General features: G+C 36.8%; 1 protein-coding gene across 1 annotated transcript in view; it reads left to right on the plus strand.

Annotated features, from left to right (window-relative positions):
* LOC125671926 (high-affinity choline transporter 1-like) overlaps positions 1-27674 on the plus strand; it is a 27682-nt gene extending 8 nt beyond the window's left edge. The window contains exons 1-7 of the mRNA XM_048907912.2: positions 1-340; positions 3440-3547; positions 11437-11592; positions 22193-22341; positions 22517-22799; positions 22941-23170; positions 23548-27674. The exon at positions 1-340 is cut by the window's left edge and continues 8 nt beyond it. Of these exons, the coding sequence (XP_048763869.1) occupies positions 175-340; positions 3440-3547; positions 11437-11592; positions 22193-22341; positions 22517-22799; positions 22941-23170; positions 23548-24087 (1632 nt within the window). The 5' untranslated portion in view covers positions 1-174 and the 3' untranslated portion in view covers positions 24088-27674. The remainder of the gene's footprint in view (positions 341-3439; positions 3548-11436; positions 11593-22192; positions 22342-22516; positions 22800-22940; positions 23171-23547) is intronic.
* Positions 27675-27853: the final 179 nt, after the last annotated feature.

Consider the following 27853-nt stretch of genomic DNA (forward strand, 5'->3'; position numbering starts at 1 on the left):
AGAAAGGACCAGTCTCAGTGGATGACTTTGATATATACCCACACCTTACTACCGCAGAGTACAATTCATCAGGGAATTTAAAATCTGCTATAGGCTGTCCTTTTACACAACCTTAAGCTAACCATAAAATTGTCTTTTCCGCCTCGAGAACACAGTTCATAGTTCAACAAAAACATGGTGCTGAACGTCCCAGGTTTGATCGCGGTCATCATCTTTTATATTCTCATCCTAATCATTGGACTATGGGCGGCCCGCCGGACCAAAGGCGAAACCAACAGCGAGAATATCATGCTGGCAGGGCGGAACATAGGGGCATTCGTGGGAGTGTTCACCATGACAGGTAAACGTTGAGATTTTTTTCTCTCAATTCTACGCATGACTGAAAAGATAAAATAAATTGTGTCTGTTTTGCACAATTTGTTATACAGGTATTCATAAACACAAATCGAGCACTTTATTTTTAGTCGTACAGCGGATGTTGTTGAATGTTTAATTTTATTCATGCCTATTGTGTTCTGACTGACCACTGACACTTACTACAACAACAAAAAAATCAAACCTTTATGTCGCAAATAGAGATCTCTTGAATAATGGCTGAACAAAACTAATATACTTTTACCTGTCGAACGATTTAAATGCCCAAGTACTCCGACTCTCTCCGGGCGCGTAGCTACTACCACGATTAATTAAATATGCGTGTGCACACATCATTTTCGAAAAAAGGTAACTGATTTATGATATCAACTGTGATAAATCTAGCTTTTCTGGCTATGTGCAGTTCATTGACGTTTACTGGTTCTGTAATAGCGTATTTCTCTTTGGCATTTTTAAATTTTTACCACCTTTGAATCAAATTGTAGATGTTTAAAAAATTTGAATGACAAATTGAGTGGAACTTATTTTATGGACTTAATTAACGTAGTTCTACATAATTCAATAGTAAAAACAAAACAAAAATAAACAAGAGGTACTGTGAGCAATGCTCACTAAGAATACCCCCCGCTTACCCCAATCTCCCAAAGGGTGTTGGTAATAGGTATAAATTACCTCTTTTCTGAGTGTAAAAAACAAATGGCATGACAAACCGAACCATATTGCTACTTCGATGTCCAGTGCGCGTGACCTTTGACCTTTTGACCCCAAAATCGATAGGGAACATCTTCATCCCATGGGTAGTCCATATGTATGATATAGTGACTGTAGGTGGAAAGGATAACGCTTTAGAGCCCGGAAACCATATTGCTACTTTGATGTCCAGTGTGCTTGACCTTTGACCTTTTGACCCCAAAATCGATAGGGAACATCTTCATCCCATGGGTAGTCCATATGAATGATATGGTGACTGTAGGTGGAAAGGATAACGTTTTAGAGCCCGGAAACCATATTGCTACTTCGATGTCCAGTGCGCTTGACCTTTTGACCCCAAAATCGATAGGGAACATCTTCATCCCATGGGTAGTCCATATATATGATATGGTGACGGTAGGTGGAAAGGATAATGCTTTAGAGTCCGGAAACCATTGCGTCTACAGACGGACGGACGGACAGACAGACGGACAACCCGATTCCAGTATACCCCCCCCCCCCCCACAACTTGTTGCGGGGGGTATAAAAAGTTATAATGAAAATTCTAAAAAGAAGATGCATTTATGTACATGTATATATGTTATAGACTGGACCACAATGTAGAATAGTTTATATAACTAATTTTGCAATCCTGTATAAATAAAGGATATCATTATTATTATTACATCTCCAAGTCTCTTGAGTGACTTGGGTGCCATACTGCTGTTGGCCTGCGTTCGTCGCCGTGCATCGTCCGTCATCAATTGAACTATCCTTCCTTGCGTGGGGATCCGGCTTAGAGTACATATGTAGGTTCTCAATACCATTTGCTTGTTGTATGAGGCGCCTAAATGGGGCGGTCATTCGGATGAGACCGCAAAATCCCAGGCCCTGTGTAACAGCAGGTGTGGCACGATAAATATCCCTCCATGCTCAAAGACCGTAAGCGCCGAGCATAGGCCTAAATTTTGCAACCCTTCACCGGTAATGGTTACGTCTCCATACGAGTGAAAAATTCCCGGGCGGGACGTTAAACAATATATATAATCAATCCAATGCTTTTCAAATTTGGCTCGAAGCCTTTTTGGGATAAAGAGTATGGTTTTGTAAATTTCAGGATTCTTGCGCCCTTGGGACCTTAGGGGAGGAACAAAAACTGCCATGACCAATTTTCAAAACTATTCTTCTCTACAGCCTCACGTCTGTAAGAAAAACTAAACGCATAGAGCTGTCCCTGAAGGCCTCTACCAAAATTGTAAATTTCATGATCCCCAGGTTTGCAATTCTGACTCTAGGGCAGGGTCAACTTTGGCTTCTGTTTTATATCTAAAACATTTAAATAACTTCTTTAATGCTACTGATACTAAATGAATATCTAGAAAGAACAGGTAGAGCTTTACCGAAATTGTAAATTTCATGATCTCGGGGTAAGAGTTTTGGTACCAGAGTAGGCCCAAAATGGGCATAGTGATCAAATTATTATATTATTTGAAAGACTTTAGTTTTGCTAACACAAGAAAACCTAAATGCCTACGTCGGAAAAGTAGAAAAAGGTGTACACAAAAATTGTGAGTTATCATGAACCCCTGAGTTTTTGACTCTCGAGTGGGTCCACAATCATCATATAGTGTTAATACACTGTATTTTACATATATCACCAATCTTTTATCAGTATTGCCACTTTCGGGAGCATCTGTGTTTTTTAAGAACACATTTAGTTATACATTGCAGATGAATTGATTGAATATTGCTTTACATCCCTCTCGAGAATATTTCACTCATATGGGGGCGTCACCACTGCCGGTGAAGGGCTGCAAAATTTAGGTCTATGCTCGGCGCTTATGGCCATTGAGCAGGGACAGATCTTTATCGTGCCACACCTGCTGCGACAAGGGACCTCGCTGATGAATATTAGAATTTGGCTTAGATATACAGAAAAGGGAAAATATTAAAGATTTGGGGCTAGTGACCGATAAGGTCTGTGGATCTCTTGTTTAGAATATTTTTACGACCGCTGCAAGTAGCATGCTTGTTAAAAGTTTTGTTGAATACGGAGGGCTATTCTAAGATAATAACGACCTGTCTGTTGGACTGGCAGCTCTGTACGTTGTATGCATCAAGTGACATGCGCGTTCGTTTCTTATGAATTTGAGGTAATCAATATTAAACTGATATATACTTTTATAAGCTCGGAAATGATATCTTTTGACACCGTAAAATCGTCAAAATTTAACAGCTTTAGGGGTCTCCGGGGGCTTCGATTAAGGCGGCTTCTCTCTCTCTCTCTCTCTCTCTCTTATCCTCGGCAAGAACACACAATAGAAATACTAGTCGCATATTTTAATGATCAGGATGAAATTAACTTTTGTTTCAGCTACCTGGGTAGGTGGAGGGTTCATCAATGGTACAGCAGAAACAGTTTACAGTTATGGTCTGGTGAACTGTCAGGCTCCAGTGGGCTATGCACTCAGTCTGGTCATGGGTAGGTATTCTAATCGGGTAAGCCAACTAACTTCATATTTCACATACATAGCGTCCTGTAATAACTTGTTGTGACGTGTGACAGTAAGGAATATTTTCGGCTATTTAGATGAATTTGGACGTGGAGTATGCTAGAGAGAATTTGGACATGGAGTATGCTAGAGAAAATGTTTGATGAAAGGTGAAGATAACGAACAGTGATCAATCTCATAACTCAACAGAGGCTTTATTTAAAGCACCTGTGTATCTTCGGATCAAGTTTAAAGTTGCATATGTTGTTTTTAAATGTCTCAATGCCAGCGAAAGCCCAGCATACTTAAGGGAAATGCTAAGCATTCGAACATCCCTAAACAATGACGCTAAAACACTAAATGTCCCTGCCGTCAAACGCAAAACATTTGCTTCAAGGTCATTTGCCATATCGGGACCTACCGTGTGCAAACATTAGAGAATCAGCAATTATAATATTTTCAAGCGCCAACTTAAATCGTTGTATTATATCAGTGCTTTCAACTAACTTTTTATTCCTTCATGGGCATTGCAATATTGACAATTAGTCAATTTTAATGTTTTAAACTTGTAAGGTGAAAATAACGAACAGTGATCAAACTTGTGTATCTTTTAATTTAATTTGCATGTACAGCGCCATTGATTGCATTTTTGTTTGTAAAATGGTGCGCTTTCATAAATTTTAATAATAATGATAAATAATAACCCCTCTAAGCAATACAAAATAGATAGTTGGGCAAACACGGACTCCTGGACACACCAGAGGTGGGATCAGGTGTCTAGGAGGAGTAAGTATCCCCTGTCGACAGGTCACACCCGCCCTGAGCCCTATATCCTGATCAGGTGAACGGAGTTATCCGTAGTCAAAATTAGTGTGCCAAGAACGGTCAAAAAATCGGTATGAAACACGTCGGACAACATCATATAAATTACTGAATGGGTTTAGGGGCTTGGTATCTTGTAATTACGCGAGTTGTAATAGTTTGATAACGAACAGTGATCGATCTCATAACTCCTACAAGCAATACAAAATAGATAGTTGGGCAAACACGGAACGGACACCTGGACTCACCAGAGGTGGGATCAGGTGCCTAGGAGGAGTAAGCATCCCCTGTCGACCGGTCACACCCGCCGTGAGCCCTATATCCTGATCAGGTAAACGGAGTTATCCGTAGTCAAAATCAGCGTGCCAAGAACGGTTTAACAATCGGTATGAAACACGTCAGACAGCATTTGACCCAATGCGAGGTTGTATTGACGATCTAGATCGTTATAACGACCATAGAATTTGCGAAATGCTGACTTCAATCGAGACTGTTGAAACCCCTGTACCATCAACTTGTTTGTCAGTAGCTTGTCTCGATTTAAAAACTGACTACAAGCTTGTTCTGCGTATGGTGACAGGTCAGTTTTTATAATCGAGGCAAGCTAAATGCACTGACCAACATTTCACAAATTCTATGGTCGTTATAACGATTTAGTTCGTCAATACAACCTATGATTGGGTCAAATGCTGTCTGACGTCTTTCATACCGGTTGTTTATTTCATATTTATCACGCCTCAGACAAAATTGTTGAAATCTGATTGGTCAGATCTTGGTCACATGACGCCGTGAAAAAAACCGTATCATGCGAGTAAAATCCGTATTGGGCGAGTAATTTTATTTATCGTCGGGTTCGACTTGCAGCCGTTTCAAAAGGAAAGACATTTGACTAAGTTGTATGATATAGACCCCCACATATACAGTTAGAGGTCTTCGACGTGATAAATTCGTTACACAGTCAGTTAGTGACCTGATACGGAAAAATACATGGTGTGAAAAGAAAACCCGTATCGGGCTCGGCTTCGCCTCGCCCGATACGGGTTTTCTTTTCACACCATGTATTTTTCCGTATCAGGTCACTAACTAACTGTGTAACTAATAATATTGAGCCAGAGAGCAAGCTAACATTGGTCCATTGCAATTTTGCTCATCAGCCCAATGTGGTGTGTGTTTCCTTCTGATATTGGGCCAATGTTGCCCCAATGAGTGTGACATTGGCTCAACGTTGGCCCAATATCATGTTTGTGACATTGGGCCAACGTTGGGTAGATATCATTATAATACTTGGTTATTAATCTGTTTTTTCTTAAAACACTACAATACAATATATTGTGTGCAAAATGTTGTTATTCTGCACATGAAGTTATCCCCTGTACCTCCAATTATTAAAAATTAAAGTCTGCTTATTAAATTGATCACCAATAAGAGTGAAACAATTTATCTAATCAAAGGTTCAAGTAATATCAGGCTTGATTTTGATATTGCTACAAATTATCAAAACAAAATAAAATACAAGTGATTAGATTTATTGTGTACCAACGATAGAAAAAATGCCAATTAAACATATTTCAAGGCAAACAATAATTTGTTCTTAAAAGAAATGTCTCCAAGCCTCTGAACACAGACATTTATAATTCACAATCATGATAGTCATTAAGCGTTGTCTTCAATTTCATTTTCTGAAGTTTGGCTTCTTTCTTTCTCTTTTTTCGTTCTCCCTTTCTTTTCGTCCTCCTTCTCGGTCACGGGAATACCGGAACCATTCCTTTACGATGTTGCTGATCTCACTTTGACTGAAATCGGCACATAACCGGTTTGCTCGAACAGCTCCTTTAAATTAAAGTTAAATTTATTACCTTAAAAAATATTTCTAAATAATTAGAAATCTATGTTCAATTGGTTTTCCGAAGAAATACTATATATTTAATTGGACCCATTAATGTTGCTTTCAGGATTACTTGTTAAAACTTCCTTGGAAGGCCAGCTTTCCTCCTTTGCCAATCCAATTAATTTCTCTTGCAAGTTTGTTGGAGAACATGAAGGCTAGTAATCTTCTAACTGTTTTCTTCATGTTCTCCCCACCAATTGGAATGAGAAATTTAACCTAAAAAAGAGAATAGTTTTCATCAAAAGGCTTGAGAAATAAAACAAGAGGCTAAAGGGCCACATCGCTCACCTGAGTCACCTTGGCTCATATTTAAAGATTTTCCCTATATATTTGTATGCAAAACTTTGATCCCCTCCCCCTTGTGACCCCATCCTACCCCTTGGCGCCATGATTTAAACAAACTAAAATCTGAAATATGTCAGAAAGCTTTCATGTAAATCTCAGCTTTTCTGGCTCAGTGGTTCTTGAGAAGAAGATTTTTCCTATATATTTGTATGTAAAACTTTGATCCCCTATCCAACCCCCGGGGACCATGATTTGAACAAACTTGAATCTGCGCTATTAAAACTTGAATCTGATGGGACATAATTCTTCAATGATAACAAATTACTTGAAATTTGTTAAACACTTCGAGCACTTAGGCGACTTTTATCCAAAGATAAATATTCATCTGGAGATCTAAGCGAAAACCATCAATAAATGAATGTATAGCATGCAACACTTTTTTTCAATGACAAAGTGGTAGTACTGACCGCCACATTTATTTTCTATATCATATTGAGTTTCTGTCCTCAATAGAGTTCTAGGATCTTCGGGGAGATCTGGGTGTGACTCTCTCAAAATGTTCAAAAGATCAATAAGAGCTTGCATTGTTACACTGTGTAATACTTTCCATTCTTTTATCTTATCACAAAAATTTGTCCCCCCCCCCCTCTGATTCTGATGTATCTGTATCATTGAACAGACAATGTGTATTCAACTCGCTCACATTCATCCTCTGCATCTAGATGTACATCATAGCTGTTTACATTGTCCATGTCAGGCTCCATAACATTTTCTTGACTATATGATTGTTTGAACTGTTCATTAAAATGAATAAACTGTTTACGTGTTTAGAAACATTGGAATGAATTGTACGCCTCCGTGACCAGTATGATGAGTGTGCTGCCATGCCTAGCTCTTGTTTATATGATTTACAAGCAATGTTGGTTTTTATTATAAACAACAGATAATTTAGCTTCACTATTATTCATATGTAGTGGTGCGACTTAACAGAGTCCTTAGATTACATACCTACAATAACAATGAACATTATTTTACCACTTTCGCCATGCTGAAATCATGTGACTACTGGTCACATTTCTGCTTCATACTTAGATATTTTATTGAAAGTAGACATTAACGGCAAACTGACAACTCAACTGTATGACAAACGGGATGATTTCAGCTTCTCCATCGTCAACTTCCCATATTTATGTAGCAATATTCCATTATCACCTGCATATGGTGTTTATATATCTCAACTGATTCGATATGCAAGAGCTTGTTCTGCGTATAGTCAGTTTTTAAATCGAGGTAAGCTACTGATAAACAAGTTGATGGTACAGGGGTTTCAACAGTCTCGATTGAAGTCAGCATTTCACAAATTCTATGGTCGTTATAACGATCTAGATCGTCAATACAACCTCGCATTGGTTCAAATGCTGTCAGGTGTTTCATACCGATTGTTAAGCCGTTCTTGGCACACTGATTTTGACTGCGGATATCTCCGTTTACCTGATCAGGATATAGGGCTCACGGCGGGTTGTGACCGGTCAACAGCGGATGCTTACTTTAAGGTTGGAACATAAACCTTGGTGGGTTTTTTTTTTTAAAGAACATGCACAGGGGCTAACAATATCTTTGAGGTTATCTAAAACTGATTGCAAGGCAAACTATTTGAAAAACATCAAATCGTTTACGGAGAGAGAGATTTGCGTAAATTATTTGGCTAGCTTGATGAATGTAGATCTGTGGTCCATTTTACAAAGACTTACAACTTTCTTTTAAAACACTGGTAATAGACTATGCTTTTTAGAATATTATTTTCAATGAATGAAAATAGCCAATTAAAATGAACAAAAATTCTTATCGTAGTTGTAATACTTATTGTGAAAATGGCCACTGTCTTTGTATGTGTTTTTCTTTTTTCTGATTCTCCTACATTCAGAATCTATTGTACGTGTTTGTTTTTAATCCAAATAATTTGGAGTGCTTTACTTTTTGAAAATGACTTCTAATTTATACCGAGCGAAGCTCGGACGGGCCGAAGGCCCGTCCGCGAAGCAAGGCTCTAAAGGTAACACGTATGTAAAAGAAAAAAGTCAAAATCAGCAAAAGAAAAAGAGATAATCTCTATATACGTTCACTGAAATTTTCGTGATCCATATGGGCGCCGCCATTTATTTTTTTCATTACCTGCTTCAACAGTTATTCGTGTTTTATTTTGAATGCCAATAATAGAAGACTCTGACGTGCAATTCGTAAGTTAAACACTCAGTTTGTTCAAAGTGAATAGTATAATTATCATTGTAACAGGTTTTAGCAAATAATTACATATAAAACTGTAATACGACTAAATAGATGAATGAGTTCATGAGTTTCTTTGAATAAGTATATACGATAAAATTACGGTTACTTTTTTACCATTTTGAATTTATTGGTTAATTTTGCTTAGTTATATAACGGCCTTTTTCATTGCATACGGAAAGTATTATTGTTGTTTATAATTGTTTGCTTTGAAAAAGAGAAAAAAGTTGAGGCTAAATGTGACGTCACAATTCACAGTTTACGTCGCCTTGCGTTTTATTTCCCGCGTTCAGTGAATAGGCGGATCCTGAAAAACTGTTGTCCCCATATAAACCCCTTTAATATTGAGATGTTACTGGGTTTTTAGCGCAAGGAAAATTTCATTAAAAATATATATTTTTAAATGAATCATAATCTACCGTACTTAACGGAATTATGATTACCACTTGGGACTCTCCAATGACCATTACATGCTTCGCTCGGTCCAACGGTCACACCGTATACATATTAGCGAGCTCTAATGACTAGAGCGCGGGAAATAATCCGAGCTAAATCTAAACCTCTAACAAGGAAATTTTTTAGCTATGACGTCACAGCCTACTGCACTACGTTACGATATGCGGTGAAGTATGAAGCGCGAGCTCGAGGACTTACGTACTAAGGCTAGGAAATTTTTTTGACGCCGATCCCAGAAGTCCCTTGTCAAAAATGGCGGAGATCTCGCAAAGTCACACCTTGGAATATGATTGTAAACTTACGTGGGTTATCATACTAATCTTGTGGCCTCCTAGCTCCAAAATTCAGTGCACCATTAGGCGAAATGTTTAACGAAGTACAATGTTTATGAAAGGCAGGCTAAGATGATGTGTGACGTCATGTCTACGTTTTGACGTACGTCATAATAAGACTGACAGTGGCGGATCTAAATACGTACTTGTTATTAGCATTTGTAAAACTACCATAACAATATTGAATATACGTAAACATTAGGCATAGTACGTAATATGGCATTGGATACAAATTGTGTATAATCGACTGCAAACCCGAAATCTGATTAAAATACTAAATTCTCAATGGGAATTTATTATTCTAACAAGACAAAAGGTTAAATTGTTAGAATATGGGAGGGAACACGGGTACTGAATTAGTGGTACATGTATTTAAAATCTTACAAAATATCTATGGAATTCGGTCGGATTGAAAACATTTTTTTCACGACTAAAGATAATAAGTAATAAATCCATTTCCTTTTAATTAACATGTCCGGTAATGCAAACCACGATGCCCCCCCCCCCCCCCCTCTTCCATTCCTCATGATAACCAACCATGCTACTTGCTATTAAAGACTGAAAAATCATTAATTAATTCTAGTTTTGTGAATAATCTTAATTAATTTATCATTACAACAACAGTGGAGAGGGGCTTAAATATGTTGCAATTTTATTCAATAATTATATGTGAATGCTGAAATATTTCATCATTGTGTTACACCTAGGATTATGTATACTGTACAATATTATAAAAATTGTTCTAATTTTCTCTTTTGGAACATACCATTGTTACAAGGAGATTATCATATGCATTTTATTTGTTTAAAAATTAAATAGGAGCGCATGGTGGTGGGTGGGGGTGATCCGCGCATATATGTACATGCCCAATTGTTGAATTTATCGATTTATTTAATTTATCATTATATTGAAATGCATTCTATGTTCCAAAGCAGTGCTGTTTACACAGTTTTACAAACTTGAAATGTTTGGGCATTTTTATCAAACAATTACACTGTAGTAACTTAAAAAATTGAGAGTAGAAAAAAGGAAAGTAGAGGCAGTCGACTGCTGAGAGCATACAGTTCAGAACATTTCGCGCATCGCAGTGAAGGTAGCAGAAATGAAATGTATATAGATCTATATCATAAAGATATTTCAATCACATTAATGTAGGCCTATGCATCTTTTAATGATTTTTAATATAAAACCCTGGGAGAAAACTAAACATGAAGCTGAGCTCGCTCAAACGGTAGCACCGTCAACATATTATCAAAGCCCATATTAGATCTACACTAGTTTCAATACTAAATTACTTACATATCATGTTTCGTCCAGGACTCACTAGTACGTACTGTAGCTTCTGCTCAGCATTCAATCTCAATAATGACGTATAAAAATACGACGTCAAAGTGCGAAGTTTCTTTTACATATGAAGGTATATTTTGACAAAGTATCTTTTAAAAGGTTCTATTGTAAATGTAATTTCAATAATTAGGCGACTAAATGGGGCGGTCCTTCGGATGAGACCGTAAAAACCGAGGCCCCGTGTCACAGCAGATGTGGCACGATAAAGATCCCTCCATGCTTAAAGGCCCTAAGCGCCAAGCATAGGCCTAAATTTTACAGCCCTTCACCGGCATTGGTGACGTCTCCATATGAGTAAAATATAATACATTCTTCAATCAATCAATAATTATCGATATATGATTAATATAAAACAATTGTTGGTTTCGTTATGATGGTGGTGATACACTTAAATTTACTGTATTCCGTCTCATCTATGCCTAGGAATATTGACTATCGTGCTAAACAAGTGAACTTTTACATTTAGGTGGAGTATTTTTTGCCCGCAGGATGCGTGAACAAGGTTATGTGACCATGTTGGACCCGTTCACACGGACCTACGGAGAGAGGATGGGAGGGCTGATCTACATACCGGCACTGCTGGGGGAGGTGTTCTGGTCTGGGGCCATACTGGCCGCTCTGGGTACGTAATTATGAAATCATGATTATTAATTCCACCACGGTTATTGCAAAGATCAAAGAGTGCTGCGGTCATTATTCTGCGATATACCTTCCTACGTATTAACTGATTTTGAGAAAGTTAATACACATATTGCTTGCACTTCGTGTTTTGCTAATACAATGACTGATAATTCAATATTATAATTTTTAAAAAATAATCAATATATGTTGCAAAACAGAATAATAAATGACCGAAAAACATTTGTCATTTGATATAAATCAATCGTCTGCATTCCGAGATCTATACACATGTAAACATGTCGATGTACAGACAAGTTAAACCTCTTCCACGTGTGTTGATATAATCCGTCAACATCAAACTAAATACTTGAATTTTTTTTTCAAAACAGATCAAGTATACCCCTACCAACTCAAATTTTTGGTCAGCTTGAAGCTTTTGATTTCACTAGGAGGCTCCACATGGAGCATAATAGTAAAAAAAAAAAAAAAAAAAAAGATCAACAACAATGTTGAACGCAATGAATGAAACACAACAGGAAGATAATAGCATGAAAGTATGGACGGTACTAACTATCATAGTATGTTTGTCTTTATAGTTCATTGATTCACTATAGCTAATAGTATTTCGACAATCAGTTGTGTGTTCTTGCAAGAATTTACACCTTTCATGAAGAAAAACAGTACAGTTGATCAAATAATGGAATTCATCGCTTAATTCTTGTTTGTTACAAGGAGTACATAATCGTTCAGACCTATCAATACTTAAAAGCCTGCCAGATTCAATTGACAATTCATGGCTACTGTATCTAAAGCGACAAAAATTATACAATATATCTTGTAGTAGTGTAGTCAAATAATTTTCAAAACCAAAAGTTGTCTTGTACATTTTATAATTAGAACATTTGGATGAGTTATATATTTCATTTTTCGAAGTTTTAACAAAGGAGTCAAAGACTGTTTAACCTTTTTATCCCCCCGGATCGAAGAGGGGGGGGAGGCATATTGTTTTTGTCCTGTCTGTCATTCGGTCTGAAACTTTAACCTTGCTAATAAGTAATAACTTTTGAACAGTAAGCGCTAGAGCTTTTGACCCTGTGGCCTTGGAGTTTGACCTACTTTTTGAAATCTTTAACCTTGCTAATAACGTTTGCACAGTAAGTGCTAGAGCTTTGATATTTCACACGGATAGTTCTTGTGACAAGACCTTTCTGTGGGTACTAAACCTTTTGACCATGACATTTGACCTACTTTTAACAAAATTGACATTTGTCATAACTTCTAACTGGTAAATATTAGATCTTTTATATTGCACATGAGCATTTCGTGTGTCAAGATTTTTCTACTGGTACCATGATAATTGTCCTTGTGGCCTTGGCCATCTTTGGAATTGGACATTATCGGGGACATTTGTTTTTCACAAACACATCTTGTAAGATAAATGAAAGTTAACATCAACATGCTGATCGTTCCAAATCTGGATATTACCAGTCCTGATTAAGATGTCTTTTATACAGTTTAACCATTTTGAATGATACACTTTTCCTCTATCTAACTTGTATAATATGCCGAACAAAGTATAGGAGATCTTTTCATGGTTACCATTTATAGTGCGTTCTGGCACTAATAGGAATGATGTCGGGTGTATATTTTTTAACTTTAGAGGGACTGATTTACATGTACGATTTTTCCCAAATTTTGTTTTCCACTTTAAATGATTAAAATCTACAGTCTAATACGTTTAGACATCTTCACAAGTCAAGGGTTATTGATTCGTTACCTCTAACGAATCAATAACCCTTGACCTGTGAAGATGACGTTTAGAAGGTTTCACAAAACATTAAGGTTATTCATCATGACAGAAGCTTGTTATAGAGAGTTTATCATTTGTTTTGAAAACAAATATTTAGGTGTGCTATTGTTTAAGGAGTTTTGAAAATAAGTGGATACTGTTCCATGTTTATTATATTTACCACATCTCATGTGCCGGTGAAGGGCTGCAAAATATCGGCCTATGATCGGCGCTTATGGTCTTTGAGCAGGGAGGGATCTTTATCGTGCCACACCTGCTGTGACACGGGACCTCGGTTTTTGCGGTCTCATCCGAAGGACCGCCCCATTTAGTCGCCTTCTACGACAAGGAAGGGGTACTGAGGACCTATTCTAACCCGGATCCCCACGGGATTCCTGTAATATATTCGAATTCTTAAATATTGAACAGTTTCTGATTGTAAGAATCGGAACCCTTACCGATGTGTGCTTAACATTTCTAATCTGATTCTTTTGTATTGTACCTTACATACATCTGAGAATAGTTTGTTTCTGCACAAGTATTAACATATATAATTATACCCCCCGAACGAAGTTCTGGGGGTATATAGGAATCTGTCTGTCCGTCTGTCTATCTGTGCAGATTCGTGTCCGGGCCATAACTTCTTTGTTCTTTGACTTAGGCATACCATATTTGGCACACAGGTGGATCACCATGAGACGATGTGTCGAGTACCTTCATAACCTCTATATGACCTTGACCCTTGACCTCAAGGTCAAAATAAAAGGTTTTTTACGTGTCCGGGCCATAACTTCTTTGTTCTTTGACATAGGCACACCATATTTGACACATGAGTGTATCACCATGAGACGATGTGTCATGTACCTTCATGACCTCCATATGACCTTGACCTCAAGGTCAAAATTAAAGGGTTTTTAGCTCACCTGAGAGCTTGTCTCTCTCTCTCTCTCTCTCTCTCTCTCTCTCTCTCTCTCTCTCTCTCTCTCTCTCTTTTCTCTCTCTCTCAACTTCTTCTCCAAAACCACTGGGCCAATTTCAACCAAACTTGGCCAAAAGCACACTTGGGTAAAGGGCTTTCAAGTTTGTTCAATTGAAGGGCCTTGTCCTTTTCAAATGGGAGATAATCACGAAAATAGGGTGGAGTCATTTAAAAATCTTCTTCTCAAGAACCACTGGGCCAGAAGAGCTGAAATTTATCTGAAAGCTTTCTGACATATTGTAGATTCAAATTTGTTCAAATCTTGGCCCGCGGGGGTAGGATGGGGCCACAATAGGGGATCAAAGTTTTACATATAAATATATAGGGAAAAACTTTGAAAAATCTTCTTCTCAAGAACCACTTAGCCAGAAAAGCTGAGATTTACATGAAAACTTTCTGACATAGTACAGATTTAAGTTTGTTCAAATCATGGGCCCCGGGGTTCGGATGGGGCCACAAAGAGGGATCAAAGTTATACATACAAATATATTGGGGAAATCTTTTTCTCAAGAACCACTAAGCCAGAAAAGCTGAGATTTACATGAAAGCTTCCTGTCATAATGCAGGCTCAAGTTTGTTCAAATCATGGGCCCCGGGGGTTGAATGGGGCCACAATAGGGGATCAAACTTTTACATACAAATATATAGGAAAAATCTTTAAAAGTCTTCTTCTCAAGAACCACTGAGCCAGAAAAGCTGATTTTTACATGAACACTTTCTGACATAGTGCAGATTCAAGTTTGTTCAAATCATGGCCCCCGGGGGGTAGGATTGGGCCACAAGGGGGGACCAAAGTTTTACATACAAATATATAGGGAAAAACTTTAAAAATCTTCTTCTCAAGAACCACTAAGCCAGAAAAGCTGAGATTTACATGAATGCTTCCTGACATAATGCAGACTCAAGTTTGTTCAAATCATGGGCCCCGGGGGTTGAATGGGGCCACAATAGGGGATCAAAGATTTACATACAAATATATAGGAAAAATCTTCTTCTCAAGAACCACTGAGCCAGAAAAGCTGATTTTTACATGAAAAATTTCTGACATAGTGCAGATTCAAGTTTGTTCAAATCATGGCCCCGGGAGTAGGATGGAGCCACAAGGGGGATCAAAGTTTTACATACAAATATATAGTTAAAATCTTCTCAATAACCACTGAGTCAGAAAAGCTGATAGTTACAAGAAAACTTACTGACATAGTGCAGATTCAAGTGTGTTCAAATCATGGCCCCTTGGGGTAAGATGGGGCCACAAGTGGGGGGGGGGTGTCAAAGTTTCAGATACAAATATAGGGAAAATCTTTTAAAATCTTCTTCTCAAGAACCACTGGGCCAAAGAAGTTGATATTTACATGAAAGCTTTCTGACGTAGTGTAGATGCAAGTTTGCAAAAATCGTGGCCTCCAGGGGTAGTTGGGGCCATAGTAGGAACTAAAGTTTTACATGCAAATATATATGGAAAGTCTTCAGATATGGGCCAAGGTGACTCAGGTGAGCGATGTGGCCCATGGGCCTCTTGTTTTACAATGGATTCGTGTCCGGGCCATGACTTCTTTGTTCTTTGACATAGGCATACCATATTGACACATGAGTGTATCACCATGAGACGATGTGTCGGGTACCTTCATGACCTCTATATGACCTTGAACTTTGACCTCAAGGTCAAAATTGATTATAGGGTTTTGACATAGTCATACCATAAGACATGGGCGTATCACCATGAGACTATGTGTCATGTACATTCATGACCTTGACCTTTAATCTGAAGGTCAAACTTATAGGTTGATACCATGGATTTGTGTTCGGACTATATCTTCCATTTTCTTCTACAAAGGCATACCATATTTTTACACTCAGGTAAGAGGTAATTTATACCTATTAAAACACCCTTTGGGAGATTGGGGTAAGCAGGGGGTATTCTTAGTGAGCATTGCTCACAGTACCTCTTGTTGAATATTCTAATGAATGTAAATACCCACAATCCCAAGATATTCCGAAATACCCAACCACCATCTTGGGCCTTTAAATATTTAGAGGTAATGGACTTTACTTTTTACACCACATGTATTTGCAACTAGTTTACTTAGATTTCTATATCTCTAATATACAGTAGCAACTCCAACTAGACCTTACGAGATACATGTAATTTTCAATCTATTTTGTAAAACCTTTACTGCTTTGTTCTCTCTCTCTCTCTCTCTCTCTCTCTCTCTCTCTCTCTCTCTCTCTCTCTCTCTCTCTCTCTCTCTCTCAGAACAACCGTTGTTCGTTTACACATTTTCTGCTTCATTTCCCGTGGACGTGTGTCTGTTGTGACATGACCTAACAAACGTATGAAAGTTGAAGATAACAAACGAAGGCAGACGTTGGTACTAATCGTAACGACTCGGCTATTTCCGCGAATAAACCTGGTATGAAAGGTGAAGATAACGAACAATGATCAATCTCATAACTCCTATAAAGAATACAAAATAAGGAGTTGGGCAAACACGGACCCCTGGACACACCAGAGGTGGGATCAGGGTTCTTATTCACAAAATATCTTACGACTAAGATCAAAATTTATGAACACTGTAATTTTTTTAATTTTCATTTCTTGTAGATATTTTAAATTAATATGTAAAGTATATCCATGGTTTATAAAACTTTAATACATACTTGTGATCGGAATTTGATTATCAGACAGAATTATATTTTTCAGCTTAGTCGCAAGATGTTTTGCTAGAACCCAGGTAGCACAACAACGTTATTAAAACGTTGTGAAAATGTTATGAAAACATTTTCTAAAACGTTATTATAACGTGATTTGTGTGGTTTTTTAAACGTTAGCATAACATTTTTTGAAAACATTGTACTGCAACGTTTTGTAAACATTCCCAAGAAACGTTTTCATAACATTTAGAAGAAACGTTTTGAGAACATTTCTATGAAACCATTTGAGAACATTTAGAAGAAACCATTTGAGAACATTTAGAAGAAACGTTTTAAGAACATTTATAGAAACCATTTGAAAACATTTAGAAGAAACGTTTTAAGAACATTTATAGAAACCATTTGAGAACATTTAAAATTGAATTTTACAAGATTATATACATTCTTCCAACAATTTTGATAAATGTTTTCAAACCCTTTCACCAATGTTTTTATACAGTGTATACTGTGAATATGTTTAAAAACCTGAACCGTAATAAAATAAAACTAGACACGATCTCGTTGCGAGCAACGAGTAGGTCTTCCGTCCGATTTGTTGATGCACTCGGAGTTAAAAAAAAAAAAAAAAAAGACAAATGAGTCCCAATTTAGTTTCCGACTTTAAGACACTTTAGATATAATCAATTTTTCATATCATAAACTTCTGAAACAAAGTTGCGGTGAAATTCGTTTGAAATTCGACTCTCCAGGCGAGCCATAAGGCCCGCGGGCCTATTTCTTGATGTCATTTGTTAGCCCTCTATAGACTCAACAACTTTAGTTCTATATGTCTTTACAAAATATTTACCTGTAAAAAGTTATTGAGATCGACCGATATCGACAAAAAATCGACTCTACAGGCGAGCCATTAGGACCATAGGCCTATTTCTTGATATCAATCGATAGATCTCGATAAACTGAACAACTTTTGTTCAATATGTCCTTACAAAATATTTACCAGTTACAAGTTTTTGAAATCGACTGATATCGACAAAAATCGACTCTACAGGCGAGCCATGAGGCCCACAGACCCATTTTTTGATATTGATCGATAGGTTATGACACATTGAACAACTTTTGTTCAATAATGCTTTTCAAAAAATATGTCGTTTTAAAGATATGAGGCGTCAAATATTTACGATTTTGGCCCTTAAAATCTCTAATTACGTAACATATGACCTACTTTTTGATTTGATAAGATCAAGCTCGTTGAGATGAACATTTCCGCTTCTACAACTTATTATAAAATATTAATAGTTTCTGAGATATTCTCAAAAACATTTGGACCCTTCTGAACCCCTAATTTAAAGGGCCAGCCCGTTTTGCTTGATATCGTAAGAAAGGCCTTGTCATTTTAAACATTTTTTGCTCAACAAGTATTTAGAAATTCTTTACCGTTCTCGAGTTATTTCTAGAAGTAATTTTTAGGGACCAAACTGTAGCTCCCTAACGGGGCCACATAGGGTAAAAACGAAATATGCATATTGTTCAGATCATCATTCTGAACAACTTTTGTTCTTTATTGCTTTTCAAAATATTTGTCGTTTTCGAGATACAAGGGGTAAAAAATTTATGGTTTTGGCCCTTAAAATCCCTTATTACGTAACATATGACCTAAATTTTTATATGAATAGATTTGGATTGTTGAGATGAACATTTTTTGTTCTTTGACTTATACCAAAATATTAACGATTTTTGAGATATTTGATCTAGACTTTGAGCCCTTCTAGATCCCTAATTGAAGGGGCTAGCCCCTAAATCTTGATATTTTCGAAAAGATCTCGTAAATGTGCACAACTTTTGTTCTACATGTCTTAACAAAATATTTGCAAGAAAAAAGATATTGGAGATCAAAGGTCAAAAATCGCCGAAATCGGCGAAAAATTTTGGCATCCATTTTTTCAGGTCCAGGCGAGCGTTTAGGCAAATCGTCTCCGGTAAAATCGAATCCCCCACAAATCTTCTAAAATGTTTACTCTATCTTGTGTAGAAATTTCAAGACTCTAGCTTCAAAACTAACGGAGGAGATGTGTGGACAACAAGGCCCTTCAAAAAGTCACTAAAAGAGAGATAACTCCTGACCGGAAGTGACGTCAAGCACGAAATTTTGCAAGCAAAGTCTCGTCACCAAAAGACATCTTTCCTGAAAATTTCGTGGAAATCGATCGAGAAATGGCTGAGAAAAACGCGTGTACTACCAAGGAAAATAATAATAATAATAATGAAGAAGAATAACGCGAACAATAATAGTAAGGTCTTCCGCAGGAGACGGAAGACCTTAATAAACAAAAGTCTTCTTTGCAAATAAAATTTGCACAAAGTACATAAATATCATGTGCAATTAGCTTCGGATTCATAAATTTCAGAACGGAAGGTTACAGACTCACAGGTGAGAGGTCTGGGGAAACACACTAAACGAGGGATGTGGTCGTCGGCGTTGGATCCGCTTTTGGACATAAATACATGTTTCAGTATTTTTTGCTCTAAAGACAAATATATGTATACATGTGGATATTGTGTATTTGTATGTAGTATATCAAACGGTGGATTCTGTATATGCCCTCCCGTTCTCTGTGATTTCTGCTTAAAATTCCCTCGTTCTTAAGCCTTTTCAGTTTACAAAATGCCGACCTCCTCCTAATATTATTGCATTAAAAAAATTCCGTTTTCCGTCCCGTTTTCAATTCCCCGTCTTAGCAACACCCCAAATGTATAGAGTTTTTCCATTATTGAAAGTACTCGCACCTCAGCAGTTAGAGATAAAATAAGAGGTTAAGAGCTCTTCCTGCTTTCAATTTTCTCAGACACGAGCTTCTTCGAACAATGTATCTATGCCCAAAGGCGGATCCAACGTCGGCGAACCTACCCCTCGTATAATGTGTTTCCCCAGATCTCTGAGACTGTAGCCCTCGGTTCTGAAATTTATGGATCCAAAACCAATTGTACATGGTATTCAATCAACTACGGATATGTACTTTATGCTTACTCCTCCCCCCCCCCCCCCTTTTTCCAACTTTTAAAACTTTGTAACAGTCAAGCCGAAAGCCTATATCAAAAGGGAGGCGAATGTTATATGTGGTAACTTTCACAGGGGCCTAAGATACCATTTTTAATTATTATAATTAAAAGAGTTCAGTTATACAATCTGTTTCGTTTCGGTGGGTTTCGTTTCGTTTCGGTAGATTTCGTTTCGTTTCGGTAGATTTCGTTTCGTTTCGGTAGATTTCGTTTCGTTTCGATTTCGTTTCGCACTTTACAGGTACCCGAATGAATCATTTACATATCGATGCTGGCGTATAATAAGAAATAAAAATTAATATTAACTACAAAATTATACTCACTTTAACCGACTGTTCACCAGCTCTCAGACTGTGTAACAAGAATGGCTTAGGTTTTCCAAAACTTTGACCTACACAGCATATCAAATGGCGAGAAAATTGCATAACTATAGGATCGGCTGTATGAGTCTTGGCCATAGTGTCCCGCGGTGTCATTCCATTATAACTCTCCGTAAACACATTGAAAGGGGGAATTTAATTCCCAGAGCAGAGCATGCATGCCCACAAGCAAATGAAATGAATTCCATTGTTTAAAGTATTGTTAAATTAAAAATAGACTTTTACTCTTTTTTGTGTTAAGATAAAAGATGTTTTAAAACTGATGTAAGATGATTTCCGGTAATTTAGAAGCATGAAATCATTGTCCTAAACTTACAAAATGTTATCATAATTCAATATACTGCAGCTGAGTCTTGTTAAACTTTTTATGCCCCCCTTTGAAAAAGAGGGGGCATATTGTTTTGCACCTGTCGGTCGGTCGGTCTGTAGACCACGTGTTGTCCGCTCAATATCTTGAGAACCATTCACTTGATGATAATGATATTTCATATGTGGGTTAGTTATGAGTAGAAGAGGATCCCTATTGTTTTTCAGGTCAAAAGGTCAAGGGTCAATCTACTCTGGACATAGGAATATAATGTCCGCTCAATATCTTAAAAACCCTTTGCTTGAAAGACATCAAACTTGGCACACTGGTACATCCTAAGGAGTAGATGACCCCTATTGATTTTGAGGTCACATGGTCAAAGGTCAAGGGTCAAACTGGGCATAGGAATATACTGACCATTCAATGTCTAGAGAACCCTTTGCTTGACAGACATCAAACTTGGTACGCCAGTACATCTTCAGAAGAAGATGACCCCCATTGATTTTGCACTGGTATATCTTCAGGGGAAGATGACTCCTATTGATTTTGAGGTCACATGATCAAAGGTCATCTCTTGTTTTTTAAAGTGTTATATCAATTAAATAAATCAAATTAAGTACTAATAGTTTTTTAAAGTTATATGTATTTCTGTAACGTTTTTAAAATGTTTTATCAACATTGTAAGGCAATGTTATATCTGTGTTGGCTGGCAACATTTTAATATTATGTAATTTTAAAAAAATCATTTTCAAAAGATATATTTAAAACACTACTTTGATTTGGGTCACTTTTTGAAAAACATAGTATATTAAGTATGTTTTTAAAATCATTATTAAAACGTTTGAAAACGTATTTTCAAATGTTTAAAAGAAAGATGATCCTAACATTTTCAATAATGTTTTTAAAACGATGACAAAATGATTTTAAAACATTGGTCAAAAACGTTTGCTTATAATGTTTTTACAACTGAAAAAAAAAAAATGTTATTATAACATTATAAAAATGTTTTGTTAGTAATGTTTTCCGATAACATCCTTACAACAGGAATACAATGTTATGAAAACGTTTTGTGCTACCTGGGAAGTAAGCATCCCCTGCCGACAGGTCACACCCGCCGTGAGCCCAATGTCTTGATCAGGCAAACGGAGTAATCCGTAATCAAAATATGTGTGCCAAGAACGGCCTAACAATTGGTATGAAACACGTCAGACAACATTTGACTCAATGATAGGTTATAGTGGCAATGTGAAACTAAAATCGGGAACATACATTTTTCCGGGGGAATTTTTTTTTTTTCAAAAGTCAAAAAAGCATTTCTTGGGACAGGGTTATATTTTAGGGTCGGTCGGGTTAGCGGAAATACAACAATTTTTATTTTTGGCCGTATAAGCTTCTATCAAAGAGTTTTCTGACTATAGAATTTGTGTTTGTTTTCAGGGAGTACACTGAGAGTGATTGTTGGCCTTTCTCATGAAGTAGCCATTGTAGTGTCCGCCTGTATCGCCGTCTTCTACACTCTGTTTGGGGGACTCTACTCCGTGGCTTACACTGATGTCGTCCAACTCATCTGCATTTTTATCGGTTTGGTAAGTATTTCATATGGAAATGTGAAGAACAAATTTCCTCTAATATACAAGCATAAAGACCAAATTCTATTTGTGTGTATGTATTTATATAATATATATATATATATGGTTACTGAAAACATTAGCTATAAGGATCTTTGCTTATTGTACTACGATCAGGTTTTTTTTTTCCCAGTGGCTGTGTATCCCATTTGCTATGACCAATGAACTGGTGGAAAACATATCTGTCAATTCTTCTGCGGTGTGGATCAAAGAGGTGGATCCAGTATATGTAGGAGTTTACATGGACTCCTTTCTCCTCTTGATATTTGGAGGGCTACCCTGGCAGGTTTATTTCCAAAGGGTATTGTCTGCACGAACAGTCGGGATTGCTCAGAGCCTATCGTTTGCAGGTGGCCTGGGTTGTATAATTATGTCAGTGCCGTCAATCCTTATAGGCGCCATAGCTGTCAATACAGGTAAAACTCAGTTCATTCATTTTTTATCAATGTCATATCGATTTCAAATGAAGTTAATTAGATATATGTATTTTATTGTCAGACTACTTTCACTGAGTTTAACAGAATTCCACATTCACGTCAAACTCTCTGTTGTTCCAGACTGGAATCGCACGGCCTTTGTGACAAGAGACAACTTCAATGCTTCTGAGATTTCTAGTAGAGGGTCTGATATTTTACCCTTAGTTCTGCAATACCTCACCCCAGAATGGGTATCTTTCTTTGGATTAGGCGCGGTGTCTGCTGCAGTAATGTCGTCTGCTGATTCCTCCATCTTATCAGCCAGCTGTATGTTTGCCAGAAATATCTACAAGATGATATTCCGTCAAAGGGTAAAACTTATGTTTCTAGACATTATTGGAAACACTTTTTTCCAAATACCCTTGGAACAAGTGACACAACCTTGCATATATACCAACTATTACGATATTTAGAGCGAGATTAATATAAGCCTTTTGGCTTGTTTCTCAATCTATTTCATGTATAAGACATTGTTTGTAAACATTATCGAATTATTTACGAATAAATATTGTTTAAACTAACTATTACGCTATGCTATTGATAAAAAGAGTATTCTAAATTTCAAAATCTGGGACTGTATACATGTATTTGCAATTTAAGCACAAGTGTAGTCATGTGTCCATTTACCACTTCCATTTCCATGTATTGGCAAGAAAGATTAATATTTTTCAAATTACTTTCTTTTCAGGCTTCGGAAAAGGAAATCATCTGGGTGATGCGAATCGCCATTTTTGGTGTTGGTGCATTGGCAACCGTCATGGCAATCACTGTGAAGTCCATATACACGTTGTGGTACCTCTGTTCTGATCTCGTATATGTGGTATTATTCCCACAACTTCTGTGTGTTATTTACTTAAGAGCTTCCAATACATACGGGTCACTTGTGGGATACATCATAGGCATGTTTTTCCGGATCGCTGGAGGAGAACCCTCTTTGGGCATTGGCGTGCTCATCAAATTTCCTTACTATTCCGTGAATAACGGACAGTTATTTCCATTTAAAACTCTCTGTATGTTGATGTCCTTCACTTCGATAGTCTTTGTGTCCTATCTGACCGATTTCTTGTTCAAAAAGAACATCCTTCACCCTCGATTTGATGTATTCAAATGTGTGATAAACAAAAGGCCATCTGACGCAAAGCTGACAAAGTACAGTGTAAAATCTGAGGAGACTTTTGCCAATCCTTCGTTTTTACCCTCCAAGGAGGAAATACGCGAAAGGCGATAAATCGATGGTTAGATCACCTAATTACACTAATCGTTTGATTGATTACTTCCATAGTAAGTTATAATTTTTGCCCCAGAATGCTCGTATTTATCGTAAAGGTATTCCATTATGCAAAGAAATGATTTATCACTTTCAGGAAAAATTCTCCATTAATAATACATGTGTGCCAATGATACATGTAGTTCATTTTCATGAGGAGGTCAAATTCTGGTGCAAAGCAATACGATCTCATCTCGTTTGTGCCTAAAATTACAAACTAATGTATGGCTAATAATGATTTTGATTGAAGCTACGTTGTAAGAACATCGCTTATATGGAGCACAATTGTTTCGTCACTTCCTTTGCTGATGTCATTATGACATCACAAATGACATTAAATGAGATTGCAACAGTTCGTTTTTGACAAATTATCTATGAGGATGATGGTCAGTAAATAAGCTTATCTGTAAACAGCCTTGCGGAAATCGAAGAAAATTTCTTATAAGTATGGTTCAAAGTGCTTGTACATGTACTAGGATTGTAGTTAATGATGATAACTCGTGTCAAGGTTCAGTGAAATTTAATGCTACAGTGCTGCCCATTTTGTCAAAATGATATGTAAATAGGTACAGCCCTGAAGTGCATTAAATATAATTATAAGATAATATCAAAATGTACATTAATCAGTAACTTCTATAATTCATGAATACAATTTCCATAAAGATTATGAATCAGAATCAAGGGAGACAACTCCTAAAGTTACATAATATTTCTCTCATAAAATATCAGCTTACCATTCCATGGGAAACGCTTCAACTTTTACACTACAACCTTATTATCCATTGTGGATGTGCACATGGACTTTGTAATTTATAGAAATAAAAAATCTAAAATACTTTTTTCATTAAAGGGAAATGCAACCCCCCCCCCCCCCCCCCAATGTTTTTACATAATAAATGATAAGATTAATTATATGATAAAGATTTGTCATATCATTCTGTTGATACATGGCCTATATAAGCCTCAGTACTAATTTTAAAACGTTAAAAATTGAAATTTCCGCCATCTATAGAGGCTGCCATGAAGCGGAACTCTGTTGTAGTCAAGACCACAAAAATCAATAATTTTGACGTCACGCCGTCTATTCCGGTTTTAATGAGATTCTAAGATCATCAAAGATGTGCATGTGGTAGATATTACGAATACATTGCAAATAGGTGGATGCCTTCTTGTCAAGCTGTTAATTATACGCCCGTCGAAGACGGGACATATTATGGTATGGCGTCGTCCGTCCGTCTGTCTGTCCGGAGCTTGTGGGCAGGATACAGATTGAACCATAAGCGCTAGGGCTTTTGAACTTGGTACATTTGATCACCATGATGAGAGGAAGATGCCTATTGTTTGTCAAGGTGAGAGGTCAAAGGTCAAGGTCGTAGTATCACTTATTAGGAAAACCTTGTGGGCAGGATACAAACCGAACCGTAAGCTCCTGGATATTATAACTTAGTATATTTGATCACCATGATATAGTGCTAACTTCACTAAAATATGAATCCCACTAAAATATGTTTTCCTTGAGCAAAATGTACGGGCGTATTATGCCACGTTGGTGTTGCTCTTGTTACACTAATGCGAAGGGGAGATGGGAAACAAAAACAAAAATTTGAAATTCCTGACCCAACAAGGTTATTTGAAAAGAAAATACTATGTAAACTGTGGATCCATCATTTGCGTAATGACAAGTTGAGGTTTGAGTCATGTACATGTATTAAGAAACGAGTACCATCTGCCTGGTCTGCGACTCGACTGAACGTCTTCTTTTCTTAAATTCCTCTTGCGAAAGAACGGCTCAAATCTATACGACTCCAAACTTAACTGTTCGTGACTTGTCATGTTTACAGTGCTGCTGATGAAATAAACCGGAGCCGACGGTGTGACGTAATAAATTAAACTTCAATGGCCGGTCTCTTAGCAGCGGGTAATTTGAAATATAAGATATGTTAATATTGATTTAATTGTTAAGCAGGGATATTTGTTAAAGATTGTCATTTACGATATCAGTAAGTAATACTTTAGTCATAAGGCAACAATGTGGTTAGGGTTGCCTTTCCCTTTAAATCAAAGTTATTTGCTCACTTTGAACAGAATAGTTAGATACCCTGATCATAAAATAAAGTGGAACTCGATAGATTTACCAATTTACTCTTGATACAATTAGCTAAAACATATTTCAAAATACAGCCTTTCCCTCAGCATTAGGAGACTTAGTGGATTTTCTGATACATACATGTAGACTGGGACATCAATAGGAATTTAACAGGGACTTACCAGAAAATAAGGAAACCTCTCTCCAAAATGGTCTTAGTCAAAGCCTACAAAATCAAGTCTTTTCTTCGTCGATACAAGACACAGAGAGTTCAACTTTGGCAGTAAAACCCATAACCATAGAAACCCAAGAATACTTCAAGACCTTGGACATATGCCGTATGGTAATCACTTATGTGTTCAGATGTGGCTAGAGAAATAAAGGAGTGGATCTTGATTTTTGAAGTAAATTACATTTACTTTGACAAGCATTTTGAAACGAATTCACACCATTACATATATTATACATTTATTGTACCTAAAATTTTAATTTCTGATATCAACACCACTGATTGTATAGTACAAATCGACAAATTATTGATTTCTGTAACACGTTTATTTGAAGCAATGAACTGGAATTGTTCAACAATTTATAGGGCAGTAAAAGGTGCTTAAACTTATCTTTTATGCTTGATGAAATGTTATTACTTTCAATGAGAATTGTTTATTCAATATTTGAATTAAGGAACAATCCATTATTGCTCAGATATGTATATATCCCAAAATTTAAGAATTCTGAAACAATCTTAAAACTGCATGGATATATATGTTAATGTGTTATGCATGCACTGTGTTGAAATGGTTGTCGGGGTTTTGACACATAGTGCACGACCTAAACGGAAGCGCATTATTTGGCAAAACGTAACTGCTATTCCGGCGTCGTATATGCATAACAACTTGAATGTTTCCTAATTATTATGCTGACTGTCCAAATCTGCTCGTATTGTTTAGTAGACATACACAAGTCATTAGGTATGTACATTTTCAACGGTGCATTTTACTTCAATGACGTCAGACTTCAACTGAAACAGCTTTAACCAGCAGTGGGTGCTAATTAGATAGAGGTTCTGAAAAGTCGGCGTATCAAGGGAAAATGACCCGCCTTCACTTCTTTCCGAAGAGCAGAAATTTTGATGGTAACTCACAGTATAATGCAACACATATGCAGTATTTACATGTACATATATTTGTTTATAATTTACCAGTTTTGTTTGTAACCCACCTCTTATTATAATATATTGATGGGAACATTTATACGTGTATCTCGGTACATATATCTGATAATCTTATTATGTAGAATTGTCTTTATTGATACAGATGTATCGACTATTTTTTGATATATTCAAAGATAGAATGATTCATAGAGCGTATCTAAAGATGTTTTTGTATTTCATTATACTATATCATTTTGTTATATTTTTTATACAGAATTTTTTTTTATTAAATCGGGATTTCTAAGGGTATCTTCCAACAGTTTCATATGATAAAGAACTACGTTAATTTGTGTGATATAATGTAAGGGCCTAATGTGACCCATAAAACTCTATTAAAAATAATTTGGAATCTTTGAGAAATGAAAATCTCCAATTTTTATGCCCCCACCCTTAAAAAAGAGAGGACATACTATTTTGCATCTGTCGAT

Source organism: Ostrea edulis, chromosome 4, assembly GCF_947568905.1.
Source record: "Ostrea edulis chromosome 4, xbOstEdul1.1, whole genome shotgun sequence".
Taxonomy (NCBI): Eukaryota; Metazoa; Mollusca; class Bivalvia; order Ostreida; family Ostreidae; genus Ostrea; species Ostrea edulis.